At 36.3% G+C, this 20,165-nt stretch overlaps 1 protein-coding gene across 5 annotated transcripts in view; it reads left to right on the plus strand.

Moving 5' to 3' along the window:
• Positions 1 to 5,238, plus strand: part of PTPRG (protein tyrosine phosphatase receptor type G) — a 687,787-nt gene extending 682,549 nt beyond the window's left edge. For all 5 annotated transcript variants that reach the window (XM_014793421.2, XM_087431273.1, XM_004419875.3 and 2 more), the window contains 2 exons: positions 47 to 182; positions 742 to 5,238. In XM_014793421.2, coding sequence (XP_014648907.1) covers positions 47 to 182; positions 742 to 888 — 283 coding nt within the window. In that variant the 3' untranslated portion in view covers positions 889 to 5,238. The remainder of the gene's footprint in view (positions 1 to 46; positions 183 to 741) is intronic.
• Positions 5,239 to 20,165: the final 14,927 nt, after the last annotated feature.

The following is a 20,165-nucleotide window of genomic DNA, read 5'->3' on the forward strand; positions in this document are numbered from 1 at the left end:
TAAGTCTCTTAGTAAATCTGAAATAGCACTTTTTTTCCTCCCCAAGGTATGGAGCAGTTTCAGCAGGAATGTTGTGTGCCCTTACCACCCTGTCCCAGCAACTGGAGAATGAAAATGCTGTGGATGTTTTCCAGGTGGCAAAAATGATCAATCTTATGAGGCCGGGAGTATTCACAGACATTGTAAGTACTTTGCTTATTTGTGAAACAAATCAGGTATAACTCAGGCTCACACTTTAGAGCAGTGGTTCTCAAATGGGGGTGATTTTGCCCCCCAGGGGATATTTGGCAATGTCTGGAGAGTTTTTTGGGGACAGAGAGAGGTGTTCTGGCACCTAGTGAGTAGAGCCCAGGGATGCTGCTAAACAACCTGTAATGCACAAGACAGCCCTCCACAACAAAGAATTATCTAACCCAAAATGTCAATAGTGCTGAAATTGAGAAACTCTGCTTTCTAGAGTATACTGTTCTCTAGTTATAAGATACGGATATTCTATTATCTTAATGAACTGTCAACATTGAAAATTAGTTCCAAGCTAACAGAGATCAAAAGGATATGAATAAGGTGTAGGTCTTGATTATAAAGGATTCAAGTTATTTTTTAAAAAGTGTTTAGATAGCATCAATGTATGTTCCTGTTTCTCTAGTATGTTTTTCACAATTACATTTTTAATTGGTATTTCCACCTTAGGTGAAATGACTAAGCTGTTCTTTGGCTCAAATTGTCTTGCTTGTTTTTCAGGAACAATATCAGTTTGTCTACAAAGCAATGCTGAGCTTGGTCAGCACTAAAGAAAATGGAAATGGTCCCATGACAGTGGACAAAAATGGTGCTGTTCTAATTGCAGATGAATCAGACCCTGCCGAGAGTATGGAATCTCTGGTGTGATTGGAATCCTGAAAGGGCACTTACTTTGTAAAACTTCTGAAGACTGAGAACTTTTTTGAGGCCTTTTTTGCCAGACTCTAGGTTATACAATAACCCAGTTACTTTTTTACACTGATAAAAGTTTTGATATTTATTTTTTGCCATTTTATGTCTTAATGGTATCCTACTGAGCATTTGCGCCTCTGTTCATTTCACACAGTGAAGCTCAATTTTACCTAGTTTGCACTATATGATCAGTGTTACTGCCTATAATCTAATACTAAAGCAAACCCTGATGTGACATTCCATGACAACATACATGCTACTTTTTAGTTCAGTACAGTGAAGGTCTTTGTTATGACAGTGAATCTTGATTTTTTAATTATTATTATTGCTAAAGCAGTTGCATTCTACTAGCAGGCAATGCTGTACTTTTCCTCAGTCCTCCTCTCCTATTTTTTTGGGCACTGTTCAATACTGTATGCCTTCTGTATTTTCATGGAGTGGATGAGCATTGTTTTCTTTTAAAGAATAGCAGGTTATTGGGAGCTACTAAGAAGGTCTATCATCCTCATGGCCTTGAAATAGTTCTATTGATGATGGTGAAGATATCCACTAAGAAATTAGAAGGCCTAAGAGTTGCTTCATGTGAACATCACTTATTAGTTACAAAGTTATATTCATAGCTTAAAAAATACCCAATTGTGTCAAAATAAAGGATATCTCTGTATTACAGTTTTCACAGTAGCTATGTGGACAGTGTGTGTTATTTCCATTTTGACTCTCTGAACTAGCTACACCCTAAAATCAGGGCTATCTTTTACAATAGAGAGATGGCAACATTTTACACAACTCAGTTATGAAACCTTTTAGTGACTCTCCATTAATGCTTCTTGGTTTATAATGCCATACCTCACGGCAGGTGGAATAATGAAAATTTTTGCAGGTGTGTAATTTTGAAACTAGTCCTCTAAAATATCCCTATTACTCGTATAGCAATCTAATAAAAACTACCTATATAGTTAGCATTCTTTTCTTTCCTTTTTTGCCAAATGTTTCGTGATAAATCTCATAATTACATACATTCTTCTACTTAGGATTAAATTTAAAATACTGGATTAGCAAAAGTCTTGGGACTATCTAGACTCCCACACATGGGTAAATCTGATTTGAAGAGAGAAAATTAGAATCTTGAATAAAAGATGATATTGACATTTTCAAATAGTTTTAAAAGAGAAAGACGGCTTTGTATGCTTTTGTGTAGTTTAGCCTCAGGAACAGATACACTTCAGTAAAAGAGGCTGATAATCATTACTCAGAGCCCAAGGAAGTTATTTGGTCTAGCCTCTAGAGCCATATTCACCCTGCAGTACATAATGGGAAAATTAGAAGCATTAATAAGAAATTTAATTCAGTTAGTTAGAAAAGTAAGCTACGTACTGAGACCTGCTTCTTCTATTGCATATTTGGTTTTGAGAGACAACTTCTGTCAGAAGTGAAATCATCACCAGAACTGGGCCTGTTAAGAAGAAAAGGGTTTTGGTTACTTTTTATGTCAATAAACTTCAACAAAAAGTCCACACTGGCTACTATCGTACTATCTGGGTAGGCATTAAAACATTAATAATAATCAGCAATGAGAGTGAGTTGGCATTCTGTGAAGTTTGTCGGAGTGGTGCTGAAGGACCAAAGCTGCTAGAGAGGCTACAGGCCAAGTCCAAGCGTTGCGGTGCATAGGCCAGGTCAATGGAGTTTTCATGAACTACATAACTTGCCAGGGTTCATCTCATCTTTTTATCCCATGGATTCAGCAACACGAAACAGTCTGCTGTTCACGAACTGTGTAGGCTAGGCTTGAGAAAAGGTAGGCAAGTGAACAAAGTTTGCTAAATTTTATGTGCTCGATGATACAGACACCTTTGCAGCCCCTCTGCTCCCATCAGAGGTGACACAAAAAAAGCTCCACCTAACACTTCATAAAAAAATCTTGAACATAGGAACACTACAACTGCCAGAAGGCTGAGGAAAATCAGAAAGGGGAAGGTTTCAAATCATGGCAAGAGCAAGATCATTTTGTCAATTAAGTAGGTTACCTTAGTAGTATAGAGTATTGATGTGAGCTAATTCTTTTCAGTAGTTGGCACAGTGGACTTGACTTTCAGAAGTAATATTCAAGTTGGGGTTCATGGTCCCTCAGTAATTTTTTCTTAATAAAAGTAAACATTGGTTAGAAGACACATTAGCAAGTATTCCTTTCTATGCTGTTTACAGAGGGCTCAATTCATGGAAATATGTACCCTCCAACATAATTCTGTGACCATCTCTTACATGGGTATCAGAATCATGATAAAAGAAAGACATAGCTAATAAATAGAATAGAAACATTATAAGGATGATTTAGAAGTTCTCTGTGAGCAGTTGTGTGTCTATAGCGGGCTTGGACCAAAGTCTACAAATCCTGACCCACTGAACTATTAGCAATTGCTATTTGCCCATCTTGCCAAAGTGGTCCAAACACACTTCACTGAGGATAATTATATTCAGCAGTTCCTCACTTTCACCATAGAGAGTATCCTCACTATTCTTCATTTGTTATTGGCAAAATATGCTTGCACCTTTCCAGGGGCAGAGCGTTTCAAACATGGTGATTTCTTTGAGATGTAAGCACATTGCTTAACTACATAACAAGGTTATTACCACTTGCACTCAGGTGGAAAGGAAATAGCTATTGCAAATTTATGTGTGCTATAAAAATAAGCTTTTTGGGTGTATGAATTTAGCTCTAGGTAAACAGAATGCACACATGATACAAAACTGAATTGCAATGATCAAACCAAGTGGCCATGCTGGACATTAGAGAAAAGATACCTTATTGCCATCAGGAGAACTCTTTCTTACATCCAAAAGCCACAGTATCTTCTTTTATATAAAAAAATTATCTTCTGAATTTCAAGAATAATGAGATTCATTGAATTGGTTTTCCTAATTTTTATGTCTTGCAGCTTTTAGACTCTATTTCAAGTTTGAAGAGTCCAGCAAGGTCAGAAAAGGTTATGGTGTTCAAGGTCTGGCTGTTGGAGTTTTTAGCCCAGAGTGACATATTGAAATCAACAAATAACCTTAATTATTTTATAATGACACAGCACAACTGCCTTGTTATGAATTTTTTCTTAAATGCATATATACTGTATTTAAAAATTAAAATATACATACCAATTTACCAAAGATACATATTACTAATTCTAAGCAAAAAATAAGGAAACCCAAACTCATAATTTAAGAAATAATAATCAAAATGTAGTTTGTCTTAAGAATTTAGCAGTTATACTGGAAAATGCATTTTTCAACTCCTGTGTTCTAAAGTTTATGTTCAAATGGTGCCAGTGAATTTTTATATGAAGGGAAAATGCCTGCTTTTTTTCTTTTTTTAAAACAGCTATAATTTCACTTACCCCTTTGCGCTTTCCCTTAGTTGCTATTTAACATACAATATTGGCTTTATTTATCTCTAGGAAGAAGGCATGCTACAAAAGGAAGGAATTGTAATAATGATATTTGGCCTCTACTTTGTCTTAGCTGTTAAACTGTTTTTAGTATTTTTGTTAAATATTTGCAAAGGGAAGCATTTTCTACAGAGGATAATTAATTTCAAGAAAAATATCTTGAGTTTTAAGAAATAAACATCTCCAGAAAAGGAGACAGCTGATTTTATAAAACGTCGCAACTCTCCAACATTTGGGGTAGTGACTCCTTTTTTGTTAGGACATTTGAAACTAGCAAGCAGCCATTGTTTCTAAAAAACTCAGCCTTCAAGTTGATTCATGTTTCTTTCACTTCATTTTGAAATAGCTAAAATCATTAAAACTGTAAATATTTTGTTGCTTGGATAAGCATCTTCTGGGAACTTTGTATCTATGGTATATAATCATAGAATTTTATATTTTCATATAAAGCTAATTTTTTTCTAGTTTCAACTCCGTCCTAGTTTTTTTTTCTTTTTTTTTGTGGTGGATATGTGAATTCAACTTTCTGTGTATTGAAGTAGCAAGAACCATCTTTGCATTCCAAAAGAATCCAACATGTGTTATTTCTTTGAGGCAGTGATTGTGAAAGTTGGGTCTTCTTTTTTAATTCCATTGACCACTTGTGCAAAAGGAATTAGACATGATTAGTCACTGAACACATTCGTTGCATTGACCCATTTGGAAAAAGTGGGTTTTTTTTTAATTTGTTCAGAGGGGTGGGGTTTTGTAACCTGAAATTTTTCCCTTTTCTCTTCTGTTTAAAACTATATCAAATCATTCTATTATAGTGTTATTTAATATGTAAATTGTATTGCTATACATAAAATAAAGTATGGTTTTTGATGTATTCATTAGTGCTGAGCATTTCTATGAAAATATCTATATACAATAAAACCAGGTTACTAGTCTCCCTTAACAGATCACATTTTATACCCACCAACCCTTCCTCTTAGTTTTCATGGTAGTAAAATGAATGTTAGGAGTCATCTTTACGGAGGCAGAAAACCAAAAAGAAGTGCCTTTTCTGAGTTCTTCCTCCTTTAAAGAGTAAACAATGACAGAGTTTTACCTGCATGTTGAATCAAACTTTATTTGCTTTTTGAATCTGCTGTTAAATTATAAGCAGAATTACTGTTTTCTATAGCATATCAACTACTAGATTTGTAGCAACTTCTCTGTCTTAATATTTACTGTGTAGGATGAAGGATATATCCTGGCAAGACTTTTAGAGAATCTATGAAATATATGCACAATCACTACGATTGTTTCTACTTAGAAATTTTGATATTTCCAAACAGGGGTACACAGGTCCCAAACTTGGCAGCTTTGGTCCACCATTCTCTCTGAACTTTTAGTGGCCCCACATCAGGAGGTCAACTGTTACCAACAGCGCCCCAATTTTTCTTTCTATAGAGATAAAGAGCTGATAATTTCATTCTCCCTAAGTAACAAGGAATTTAAGAAATAATGTATTAATCTTTTCCAGTGGTATCTGGAAGAAAGACCAATTCCAGCACAAAAGAATGAATCTCTCTGTTGGTATAACCCTAGTCTTCCTCAAATTACACCCATGGGGACTCAATACTCTGTATCATAGGGTACATCAGAGGTCACAAATTGATGGGCTGTAGATCATATCAGTCCACAGATATATTTTATTTGGCCCACAATTTTAAAAATTTGTATTAGTTACCAACATCTAAAAAATGAAAACTTTTACATTAAGATTCAGATTTCAAGCTTTCAAAAATGTGGGCAGTCTTAGACCAGGCTCACATTCTCACATAGCAATAACAAGCTGGAGAGGAGTAGCAGTTGCCCCTTTTAGGTGACGCATATGCTCTCTGGGTAACCAGTCTACATCTCCCCCATCACCTTATGTCTGCCTGTCGTCAATCCTTTAAATAACCTGCCTGGATCCTATGAGTATTTGCATAAGAATTTTGAGACTATCTTCCATCTCACGCTGGTAAACCAACAACCAAGAGCAGCAGTAGAAGTCTTGATACCAGTCTTCCATCATTAAAATCCTAAGAAGCCAGCATGGGGCAAAGGAGGTCCCACATTCCTAACTACTTCTAAATTCACTCAAGATGGTTCCATGAAGCAGCAGTTATGACTGTTCAAAATAACTAACAAATCAGTTCTCTACTCTGTGGCTTTTACTGTCCGGGATATAACTCTAGACAATGAAGCTTCATTTCTGCTACCAAGAATGAGGCAAAGAAACAAAAGTGCAAAAAGCCACTGGTCCGAAACTCCGTTTTCTAACAGTTAATTTAGACTGCTAAGAACTTTAAGATTTAGAGACAAGTCACTTCTGACCATGCCTGGATTCAGAGACAGGATTAAAGACACTGGCTTTATACCTCTGCCTGTGTTGGTGAAATAGCATAAAGGAATTAGAAGATAGGAACTTGAAGTTGGGAACTAGTAAGATAAAATTGGTTTTTGTGATTATGAAGTTTGTCAGGGGAAATAATTAGACCAGCAGTTTATCTAAATCTAACAATTATATTATGTTGCTCAAAAATTGGAATGGAGGAAATTAACTTTATCTGATTTGTGGTAATTTGAAATCATTCAACTTTTATAGTTACTGGCCTATAAACTAATTATCTTCCCTTCCCCACACTCTACTTCTACAAAGTGTAAAGTCAGGCTTTGTGGCAATAGCCAATGGGACTTGAAAAGCTTAGGGGAACACACTAAGTTGTAGATATCTTTATCATCCCGTTAGAATTCCTTTCATAAGCATTTGCTAAATGACTACCAAAGGCCAGATGGTAGTTTTACTCTGTATGGAATGTAAAGTTGTTCGCAGAGGCATTTCAAGTCAGAAGAGGCAAAGATTACAATTTAATTTTAAAAATTAGTTCTTCAATTTATTCAAAAACATTTATTTGGCACTGTAGTAGAGATGATTTTTAGGGAAAGAGTTAAAAAGACAGTTGTACACCAGTATGAGCAAACAAGTAAAACCTGTAACCATTGATGTTCCCTAACTTATAGACTGTGCTCACAAAATTATGTTTATTCTATATTAAATTTGTTACTGGAACTTAGAAAGAATTTTCCCACAAGGGAAAAAAATATTAAAGAATGAGAACTATGGAGTCAAACAGCCAAGGCAGAATTGCCCACTAATTTATTGGGTGATTTGGGGCAAGTTACTTCACTTCTCTAAGTGCCATTGTCCTCATACGTAAAATAGAGAAACAAATGTTTACCTCCTAGGACTGCTGTGAGAAGTGAATGACATGATGCATGCAAAGTTCTTGGGATACTCAATAAATATTAGCCATTATAACTATCCTATAATCTTGCTTCCTTTTTTTAAATTGCTTAAGCAGAACTTTGTCAATCATGAAACAAAAAGTTAACTACATTAGCTTGCCCAATTAAATAGTAATATTGAGAAATTTCCCTCATTGATAAAGAATCTCACTATGTCAAATTAGATCCCAGGATGGTAGATGGGGATGAAGGTGAACAGTGAGAGCAGCCCATATATCCTACTGTCCAGAAACAAGAGTGGCAGAAGAAGGGAATGGACAAATATACACAACGCCCCAAAGCTTGAATATTTCTGTCTAATGGTTTAAATCTCAGTGTATTTCAAGAAAGTTTTTTTTTAAAAGAAAAAAGCTCCGTAATTTCAGAAAAGTGAAACATAAGGCTTTATAATATTGGTTAATGTCAAAAAAGAAGTGCATAATATTGCTTAGTACTATGAGAAAGATGAATGTTGTTTCTATCACTAGCTATAGTTTCTTCTTAACACCCAAACCCTATAAACTAATATAAACAGTGATAATTCCTTTTTCCTCAGCTGATTTTTATCTTCTCTCACTTCTTTCAATATATGCCTGTCATTATCAACCATCATCTTCCCTCACCCTAGACCTACTTGGCCTCTTTAGCTACTCATTATAGTACTGTGAAGAAGTGGCCAGAAATTAGAGATGTTTCCTGTGTCTGTAACAGATTCTTTTCTTTTTTTTAATCTTATTTGTTCGTTTGTTTATTTGCAGGGAAGGATTCTGCTTGAGCTAACATCTGTTGCCAACCTTCCTCTTTTTTTTTTCCTCCCCAAAGCCCCAGTGCATGGTTGTTAAGTCCTTCTAGTTCTTCTGTGTGAGCTGCTGCCACAGCATGGCAACTGACAGATGGGTGATGTGGTTCCGTGACCGGGAAATGAACCCCGGGCCACCAAAGTGGTGAGAGTGCCGAACTTAACCACTAGGCCATTTTACAATAAATTAAAATATATATTCCAATATTTAACATTTCATGACTCATGAATCCTGTAAATGTTTTAAAATTGATCATTTAAAAAATAATATGAGGGCCGGCCCCATGGCTTAGCGGTTAAGTGTGCACGCTCCGCTACTGGTGGCCTGGGTTGGCATCCCAGGTGCGCACCGACGCACCGCTTCTCTGGCTATGCTGAGGCAGCATCCCACATACAGCAACTAGAAGGATGTGCAACTATGACATACAACTATCTACTGGGGCTTTGAGGGAAAAAAAGGAGGAGGATTGGCAATAGATGTTAGCTCAGAGCCGGTCTTCCTCAGCAAAAAGAGGAGGATTAGCATGGATGTTAGCTCAGGGCTGATCTTCCTCACAAAAAATAAATAAATAAATAAATAATATGAGATGGGCTATTATAATAGGATACTAGGTATGAAAGATCCTTTTTTTATGGAAAGATGTACAATAGTCATGTGAACTTAAATGGAACTTATTAATATTTCTTATTTATCTTTTGTTGGGACAAAATTCTCACATTGCTTAAGAATATTCGAACTGGACTTTGTGTCAGAACATCCCAACAGGCTTTTTTTTATTTAAGTTTTTACCATACCAATAATCCAATATTCTCTACTAGACAAAGTATTTCCTATTTTCCTCCTTGGTCTTATTTCTTAAATGCCTCATGTAGGTGCATGCATGTGAGCACCCAGGCTATATAGTTCCAAAACCATCCTTTGGCTTTTAAAAATTATCCACTACTTTTAGGGGCCACCTAGTGGCGTAGTGGTTAAGTTCACATGCTCCACTTTGGCAGCCCAAGGTTCATGGTTTTGGATCCTGGGCATGGACCTACACACGGCTCATCAAGCCATGCTGTGGTAGCATCCCACAAACAAAATGGAGGAGGACTGGCACAGATGTTAGCTCAGGGCCAGTCTTCCTCAAGCAAAAAGAGGAGGATTGGCAACAGGTGTTAGTTCATGGCCAATCTTCCTCACCAAAAAAAATAATTATCCAAGGCTTTTAAAAAATGATAAAGGAGTTTCTTGCTATTCTCAAAAGGATTTGAGACTAAATATCCCCTCAAATTCTGAACAGCACTGAGGAAAACATAAAATGCTGCAGCAGCTGACCCCACCCCCATCTCCCTCAAGAGTTCCCTTTTTGTTCAGTGTTCTAAAATTCTTCTGGGTTAGCTTCATAGGTAACCCATGTCTCTAAAGAAGCATGTACACCAGAGCAAGTGTATTATGGCCACTCAGCTGGCAATAGCTGTAGTCTGTTGTTAGCATCCCTATAATATTCTCTTTCTATTTATAAAACATAAATGCACTGGAAAGCATGCTTTTGTTTACTGCAAAAACAGTCTCAACAGAAATACAGACAGTCTCCAGAACTTCATGGTATACTATGATACCTTCACTGACAACTGGGTAAGGTGTTTACATAAGAACAATTGAATAAAGGACTTAGGGCTGCCCTATCCTAACAATTCAGGCAAAAGTCAACTAAAATCTTATCAACTTCTCTGCACCTGTAATTCAAAATCTTTACCTTCTCCTTGTTACAGCAGAAATGCCCTTTATCCTACGTAAGGCCAACCCTTCCATCTTCCATGACTCGCAAGTGGCCCAGGCCTTCTTGTCCTCTCAAGGACTTCATTTGGGTAATTAGCCCTCCTCTCACTTGAAGTAGGTACTTCTCTTTCTCTATTGAATCATTCATTTTGGTATACAAATATGCTTTATTATCACCAACTTGGAAAAACCTTCTCTTGATACCAAGACTCCTTTGACTACCATCTCATTTTGGTGTTTCCCTCTGACTATAAAATTTCTTGAGAGAGTTGTCTATAGTCACAAGATCTATTCCTTTCTTCCAGTCTCCCAACCTATGTAAGTTGAGGTTCCATCATCATCATCCCACAGGTCTTATCAAGTTCTCCAAATACCTTGTTCTCTACCTTCAACTCCACTAATTAGTCAGCCATTGACCACACCACTTTCTTCTTTTAAACTCAACACATATTTACACAGCAACCACTATGTACCAGGAGGTGTTCTAGGTGCTAGGGATAAATAAAGCACTTAACGAAATAAAATCCTTGACCTCATGGAACTTACAGTTGATAGACAACAAATACATAAATAATATTTAATATTACGTAAAAGGGCAAAAAAAAATCAGAGAGAGATAGAGAGGGATGAGGTATGATAGATAAAATGGTCAGGCCTATCTACTGAGCAAAAACACAAATAAAGTTTAGAAGTTTGAAACTTCTCTTTGTTTCTGTGATTTTCTTGTGGTGTTTCTCTTACCTCATTGGTAAAGAAGGTTCTGAGAACCATCTGGGGTCTGAGAAATGTGGCTCCCTTAGGTACTTTTGGAGAGTTGAAAATTACTCAGGGTATGAAGGTAGGATTCTTCTTCTACCTCAATATTTGCTATTTCTCAAGTCTGCATTGTTGGAGTCACTTCATATCTTCAACCTCTAAATGTTGTAATGCCCCAGGCTTCTGTTAAAGTAGATCCCTTTTTCTCCATTTATAGCCTCTGTCCCCAGGTATTTCCATCCAATCCCATGGAATTAAATACAGTCACGTACCGCATAACAACGTTTCAGTCAATGAAGGACTGCATATATGATGGAGGTCCCATAAGATTAGTACAATATAGCCTGGGTGTGTAGTAGGCTATACCATCTAGGTTTGTATAAGTATACTCTAGGATGTTCACACAATGACGAAATCACCTAATGACACATTTCTCAGAATGTATCCCCATCATTAAGTAGCACATGACTGTATTTCCTATATGCCAATAACTACCAATGTATGTCTCTAGTCCCAACCTATACCCTGAACTCCAGACTAATATCCAACTGATATTTGACATCTCCATTTGTATGTTTAATAAAGATCCCAAACTTAACATGACAAAAGCACAACTCTGATTTTTCCCCTAACCTGCTCCAGTATTCTACCATCTAAGTAAATAGCATCTAAGCAGTATCATCTATTCAGATAGTCAAGCTAAAAATCTAGTTATCTTGATTTCTCTTTATTTCCTGCCATTTAAAAAGAAACTTAACAAGAAACAATCTGATGCTAAACATAGGCAAAATAGCTGAACAGATACTTCATCAAAGAAGATACACAGATGGCAAAGAAACACATAAAAAGATGCTTGATATTATTAGTCACTAAGTAAATGCAAAATAAAACCACAATGTAATACACGTATTAGAATCAGTGAACTTGAAGATAGCTTAATAGATGTGACCCAAAATAAAATGCAAAGAGAAAAAGAGCAAATAGAAACACTATGGAGAATCCAAGTGCTGTGGGCAATATCAACAATTTAACATACATATAATTGGAATTCCAGAAGGACAAAAAAGATAGACAGAAAAAATATTTGAAGAAATAATGGCCTAGATTTTCCAATATTAGGGACACCAAACCACAGATCCAAATGGCTTAGAAAACACCAAGGAGGATGAATACCAAAAAAAAAAAAAAAACAAAAAAAAAAAGTCACACTTAGGCATATAATACTCAAATTGCTGAAAACGAAAGTAAAAAAAGAAAAATAACACACACATTACCTAAAAGGAAGGAAGATAAGAATTACAGCAGACTTATTGTCAGAAACCACGCATGCCATAAGACAATGGAGTGACATACCTAAAGTGTTGAAACAAAAAACCTGTCAACCAAGAATTCTACATCCAGTAAATAGGTCATCTTCCAAAATAATCTATGAAATGGGTAAAACATATTTTCTATTTAGAGCCATACTCTTACAAGCTATTTTTATTTTCCAAATGAAAGTCAACATTTGTTGAAGGTATGTTTTCCTGGTGACATTCCACAAATATGACTTAATGATAGCCAAATTAGGAGTCGTTAATGTATTTTGTTTAGGGAAAAGATTAGGAGACTAGTACAATCCATATGTAAAATTACTGAGTTAAAATTAGCAGACGGAATGCTATTTTATTACCATACTTTCTTTTGCCATTAAGATAAGATTATGTTGCTTTGTTAAAGAGCCCAATAGACCACAGAAAACTACACTCAGACTCACGTCCACATTATGCAGCAAGAGAAATAGAAAACAAAAAGGCAAGATTAAATCCATTATTAGAGAATAACCAGTGTGTCTTCAAAAAAAACCACTTTGGCAAAGAGTCCAAAGAAATCAAAGTACACTGTTGAATTTGCATCATGTAGACCATGTGCAAGCCACATGAGATACAGAGCAAAGGGACAAAAGAGAATATTTTTAATGAATGTATTCGAAAAACACTTTCAAAACTCTGTTAATTAATCTCCCTTAAAAATCAACCAATTTAACCTCATCAATCCTCCCTGGAACAACCAATAGTTCTCTTTCTGAATCACATCAAATGGCAACTCTTGGCTTTAAAGACATCATCATTCCTCCCTTTACTACTACTATTTATCCAACCTTATATTTATTCTCTTCAACTCACACCTCTGTTCCAGCCAAGGCCAATCTATTCACTCACTGATCTACAGACTCACTGTTTCATTCCTACACCTAGATATTTACCCCAGTCACTCCCCTCCCTTGGAGTGCCTTTCCCCTTCACTCCTATCCAATGCTCAGATGATGACTTTCTCCTGGAAACTATTTCTGACCAGTTAACCCGTAACTTTTAACAGTAAGATGAACCATTTAGTTCTTATACTCTTGCTATGACACTTTATCCTAAATCTCTTCTTTACCTTGTTAAGCAGGAGTTGTTCCCAAGAAGTTAAAGGTGGTGGGTGAAGAATGAGGACATGAAATATATGCTACCCTGTAAGGAGAAATCAGCAGTAAAAGATAAAGTGGCCAATACCCTAAAAAGCCTTGGATGGAGTGACATCCCTTTAACATTATAAGCTGACAGGTAGATAACCTCTCAATTATGACTATGTGAGGTGGGGGCTTTCAGTAACTGAGAGCTGTATAAAGAAAATGTATGATGACTAAAGATTGTTCACTTTCCTAAATGATCTTATAAACACTTTTTTGTCAGAGTTTTTCCAAAATTAGAGTATCATTCTGCATAGAGAGCACTCATGCTCAGAGAGTTTATGCCCTAGTTTATGGGGGGGCAGGGGTCAGTCCATCTTTAAATGTGAAATCATATTTCCAACCAAGAACTACAATACTAGGGAAAGCAACCATCATAACCATTTTAACATTTATTGAACATGTTTTATATGTCTATCTCTACCAATTCTAAGCCTATAGAAGATAGAAACAATGTAAAATATATCTCTATACACACACACACACACACACCAAGAATGTATACAGAACTGAAAAGTTAAATAACAATACATGACAGTTTATTATTTGGTCCCAAATACATTAGTATTATTAACATAAATAAGCGCCACAGGAGTTCACAGGAAAAGTTCAAGAAGGAAATGATACTTCAGTTGAACATTAAAAGATAGATTTTGAGTGACAAAAGAAGTAATGAAGGACATTCTGTTCATCTCAGTGTTGGGGAAAGTCTTGCATAAACAAAATTTTCATCTTAAAAAATTAGATGAACTTAGGGCTGGCCCCATGGCTTAGCAGTTAAGTGCGCACGCTCTGCTACTGGCGGCCTGGGTTCGATCCCGGGCGCGCACCGACGCACCACTTCTCCGGCCATGCTGAGGCTGCGTCCCACATACAGCAACTAGAAGGATGTGCAGCTATGACATACAACTATCTACTGGGGCTTTGGGGAGAAAAAAAAAGGAGGAGGATTGGCAATAGATGTTAGCTCAAAGCCAGTCTTCCTCAGCAAAAAGAGGAGGATTAGCATGGATGTTAGCTCAGGGCTGATCTTCCTCACACACACACACAAAATTAGATGAACTTGGAAAAGCAGGTCTATACCATGGAAGAACTTAAATATCAAACTTTGTTTGGCTTTACTTTGCCTGAGGATAAGAGCCACTGAAGATGTAGATATATCAAGGTTACTGCCAAAGAAAGACTACAAAACAGACTATTCGTCTGAGTCAGTTCAGCTTTCTCAAATTTTTTCCCAAAAACATATCTCTTCTCAAACATAGATCAGAATTTTCTTGTACAGCTTTAGATAAGGCTCACTCTACTTAAAAGCGTCCCTGAGAATGACTGCAAAATTTAAATACAAATAGTACAGCTCTCTTTTAAATAGTAAGTCAGAAATAACTGAATCTTTTTCACACATCTGGGGATTAAATAGTATTATAATTTTGTGCTTCCAAGAAATACCTCAAAGTCCAATAGATTTGTTAATTCCACTCTCCTGGGAAAATTTACTCTGTGGGTTTAAAAACATTTTTAAATTAACTTTAGATTATTTACTTATCAGTAACTTTTGGGAATTAATTTTTCTAAGTTTCAGAATGAAAAGTGAATACTCAGTTCTTCTGAGTCTAAAAGGCATGGGAACATGAGTTCACAAAGCCTAATAAAAAAATGTAAATCTAAGGATACTATTACAAGGTTTATTGTCAAAATTTACCTTTATTTGCATGTTAAATAAATGTGTATAACTTTATTCACATGCTAAATAAACATAGAATTTTTGAAATGATATGAACTAGAAGTTCATAGAATAGACCAGAACTAAAATACACCAGAGTCTTGCTATAAAGGAAACTGAGTCCATGAGACAGAACCATGTTCTTTTTTTTTTTTTGTGAGGAAGTTCAGCCCTGAGCTAACATCCATGCCAATCCTCCTCTTTTTGCTGAGGAAGACCGGCCCTGAGCTAACATCTATTGCCAATCCTCCTCCCTTTTTTCCTTTTTTCTCCCCAAAGCCCCAGTAGGTAGTCGTATGTCATAGTTGCACATCCTTCTAGTCGCTGTATGTGGGACGCCGCCTCAGCATGGCCAGACAAGCAGTGCATTGGTGTGCGCCCAGGATCCGAACTCAGGCTGCCAGTAGCGGAGCTCGCGCACTTAACCGCTAAGCCACGGGGCCAGCCCCCAGAACCACGTTCTAAGTTAAACAATTTATAATAAGGTTTTTTTTATTCTGGTGAGGAAGATTAGCCCTGAGCTAACATCTGTTGCCAATCCTCTTTTTGCTGAGGAAGACTGGCACTGAGCTAACATCCGTGCCCATCTTCCTCCATTTTACGTGGGACACCTACCACAGCATGGCTTGATAAGCAGTGTGTAGGTCCGCCCTCAGGATCCGAAACTGCGAACCCCGGGCCTCCAAAGCCGAGCACACGAACTGAACCACTATGCCACTGGGCTGGCCCCCTTTTTTTTTTTTTTTGGTGAGGAAGATTGGCTTGAGCTAACAGCTGTTGCCAATCTTCCTCTTTTTGCTTGAGGAAGATTGTCCCTGAGCTAACATCTGTGCCAATCTTCCTCTATTTTGTATGTGGGACACCACCACAGCATGGCTTGATGAGCAGTGTATAGGCCTGTGCTTGGGATCTGAACCCACGAACCCAGGGCCGCCAAAGCGGAGCACACGAACTTAACCACTATGCCACCTGGCCAGCCCTATAATAAGGTTTTTACCACACATAACAAGACTATGTGTGGTACAGTCCAATAAAATAGATCTACTTTACCATTAATGCTGCTCAAAAATGAAAATCTTACATTTCACAGTGTCTATCAATTCTGAAACACTTTAATATGCATCATTTCCTTTGGGCCTCACAAGTATTCTGTGAAGTAGAGAAAGAAGGTAGTATTCTCCCTTTCTTGCGAATGATGAAACTGAGTTCTTAAGTAGGAAATGTAGAGCTAGAATCCATGTGCTCTAATTCACATGGAATATTGCCATTTCATCACATTGCCGCCCTAGCAAATATCAGTGCAAGGTTCCAGTGCATTTCAGTTGTAAAGGTCAAACTTCTTAGGTTTATTCACAGCATTAACTGAGTTAAAATTTTTATCATGTCTGGGATAGGAAGATGAGTTTACCACTTTTATATTTCTTTTTCTATACAAGCTATGTGTAAGGGTGGTCTACTGTTAGTCAAGGTGGAAATTTTATATGGACATATTTATGTATAGCAAAGTTGACAGAGAAACAAATTTATGTAAAATAAACTTTTTTTTCACAGAATTTCCCGCAAAGTCACAAAAGTACTCTCAACAGACTATATTTAAACTATCAATGAAAACAAAATGGTGATCTTAAGAGGAATTTGAAAGCATTCACAGCTGTCAGAAATTCATTTGAACCATAAAATTATATAGCTTTGGGAAATAATATTTTGGGCACATGAAATGAATGAATGTTCCATTGCTGTACTCCTAAATCATCTTTTTTAGAAAACTTGTCTTATGCAAATAGATAAAAAGTTCATGGGCAAAACAAAATTATAACAAAAACTACTCAAGAAAATCTTGATTTCAATAATGCTGACTTTACAATTTAACATATTTTCTATGTTGTGTCTACTATGAATTAGTTCTCTACCAAGAACACATAAACACTAAGGATACACAAAACAAAGTAAATACTATGTAAATAATTATTTAATCTTATTTCTCTGACTCCTTAGTTATCTGATAGCAGTTTGCAATATTATTATGAAACACACCCCCAGGATTTTATTGTGACCTTTACATGCTAACATCACAGTGTAGATTCAGAAAGGATAACTTTCTAACAGATTTTGTATTATTACAGTAGTAGACATGCAAAATCACACCATGAGTTTTGTAAGTTATTTATGTGAATGTAGTTCCACAAAGCATGTTTAACATTCCATTTTTTAATTCTATCACACAATATAGAAAGTCAAATTTGTAAAACTGAAAAAATGTTACTGGGTCATGGGCTACAATGATGGGCAAATAAATCAAATGCACAGCACTGAAGTACCCAAGTCATAACCTGTAGTGTCTTCCTAACTTTGTCTCTGCAGCCCTTTCTAAACTTGAGGTCTCTCTTCTTCCACTCAATACCACAGTGGCTACCTAGATCTTATTTATTTACTTATTTCAAATTCTGTTATGCAGAATAGGCCTAGGTGCTGTTCTAGGTATTAAGGAAACAGCAGTCAGCAAGACAGACAAGGTTCCTGCCCTCATGAAATTTATATTCTGGTGCGAGAGAAAGACAATAAGTAAGCAAATATATCAGATAAATATATACATCTGTATATATTTATGTATATGTGTATATACATACATACATATGCAAATATATATCAGGTAGAGGTTAAGTACTATGAGAAATTAAAGTAAGGTGAGAGGACATAAAATGATGGTGAAAGGGATTGTTTTTGAGAAAGTGGGCAAGAAAGGACTCGCTCAGGGAGTGACATGTGAAGAACATATGAAGCTCTGTGGAAGATGTTCCAGGCAAGGGGAACGTCAGTTGCAGAAGTTCTTGAGATGGGACTGAGCTTGGCGCATCAGCAACATCAGCGTGAACAAGGGGGCACCTGGTAAGAGATGAGTCTGGAGAGGTAGGAAGTGCCTGATCAAGCAGGGCTTGTAGACCACGTGAAGGAGTGTGGATTTTACTCTAAGGGCAATGGAACGCCGCTACACGGTTTAAGAAGGGAAGTTACATGTTCTAATTTATGTTTTGAAAAAAATCACTCTGATTATAGAGAAGATTGTAGAGGGGAAAAAGTAGAAGAAAAGAAAAAACTAATGAAGAGACTATCATACGTTTCTTTACTAGTACTTGCGTTTAGGGACCCAAAGTAGGTGGCACATGGTACCTATAAGCAAGGTACTCCCAAAAGTTAATTTAAGGTTATTCTTTGAGATTGAAATTAGGAAAGATCAAAATGCAAAGAAAGGGAGCAGATATTCATCTGTAGATATTACTCAAAAGACTTACGGTGGATATAAAATTGAAGACTTTTAGAAAGACCTCAAAATCTAATTTGAGATAACCAGAGTGTAACCTCAAAGAAGTATGACTGGATCGCAACCATAACCAAAAGATTAAAAATCAATTTTATAATATAGGTGATAAAAAAAAATAATGAGCTAAAAAATGAGAGTGGTATACAGTGAAGGTTGCAAACCATTAGTCTGCTGGTATATTTTATTTTTTGCTTTGATTTTTTGCTTTGAATTAGTTGCTAATGCTGAAAAATCAGAAGATTTCATGTGAAAATCCAAATTTCTGTCTTCATTTGAAAAGTCAGAAGCTCTGGTAACTCATATGTATTCATACAAGGCAATAATCTGTTACAGATAACAGCAAGTACATTAATCATTATAAAATTCTAGTAGAAACTTCTCTAAAATAAATGGATACGTTCTTTTACTTTAGTTTTTGAGTAACATGGGACTGTTTTTATGTTGCTTAAAAAAAACAAAGAAACAAAGCATTTATCCTGTTGCCAACTTAAATATATTCAACAAGCATTTATCAAGAACCTACTATGAACCAACATTTGCTATTAGGAATTTGGAGTCTAGGGAAATAACTCCAAGGGCACAGGAACTCTCAGGAAATGTGATCACATTTCTTGCAGAGTCTATTGAACATTTATTCTACCAACTCAAAAGGCAAATGCTAATTCCAGGATCAAAGGTATTCAAGGCCTAGCTTCCAGTAGCTGCCCTGAACCTCCACACCTTTGTGGTTGAGAGGCACAACTTCACCCGTGCCTCCCTGAGTGCAAGGCCTTCAAGGTTTTAGAACTGTATGGCCTGGGTGCTCACATGCAGGCCCTTTGTCCTGGGCATCTGCTGCTGCTGGCTATGCAATAATCCACTGTTTGGAAACAGACTCACGGCATAAATTGCTAAATACAAGAAATAAAAGTCAATCAAATAAGTCCTCTCAAAAGGATTTAGTTATTTCATAGAAAATCTGCAATAAAAAGAATTTTTTAAAGATATCACATCGTTTCCTTTTCTAAGCCATCTGACAAATCAGATGAGACTAATTAGGTCTATTTTAAGCCTTTTTTGTCCTATCTGCTAGACTCTGTATTAATGTACAGTAATCATAAATCAGAGATAGCTGCACTCTACAAGTCTATAGAAAGATAATCATTCAAAGAGCTGAGCTCATGAGATGAGAACAAAGTATGTCTGACAAGCTTTTCCTTTCCCTTATAAATAATATCAGAAACATAATTTTAGTACCCCAAAGAGCAACAAGCTAACACTGTGAATGAAATACTTACATGTAAAAATATACTTTTAAATGCACAGCAAAATAAAGTAAAAGTGATTTCAAATGTACATGCATGGACATCTATGCCAGATTTTGGAGTGGACTTTATGGAAAACATTTCTGCATGAAAATAGGCTTTGCTTATATTTAAAAATTTCAAGACATTAAATATGTAATAGTTTTCCCAATGGCATACGGTTTGAATTGATATTGGCAAATAATTGTATATAAAATGAAACTACACTGAATTAAATGTTAGTAAAAATGACAAAATAAAATATAGGCAATATAAACCATTGCACAGGTGTATGCCATATTACCAGCTAAAAAAAAATCTTGCAATTACAGGCCTACACTCTTTATTTCACTTGTGTGTAATTA

Source organism: Ceratotherium simum, chromosome 5 (genome assembly GCF_057802395.1).
Source record: "Ceratotherium simum simum isolate JZ-2026a chromosome 5, ASM5780239v1, whole genome shotgun sequence".
Taxonomy (NCBI): Eukaryota; Metazoa; Chordata; class Mammalia; order Perissodactyla; family Rhinocerotidae; genus Ceratotherium; species Ceratotherium simum.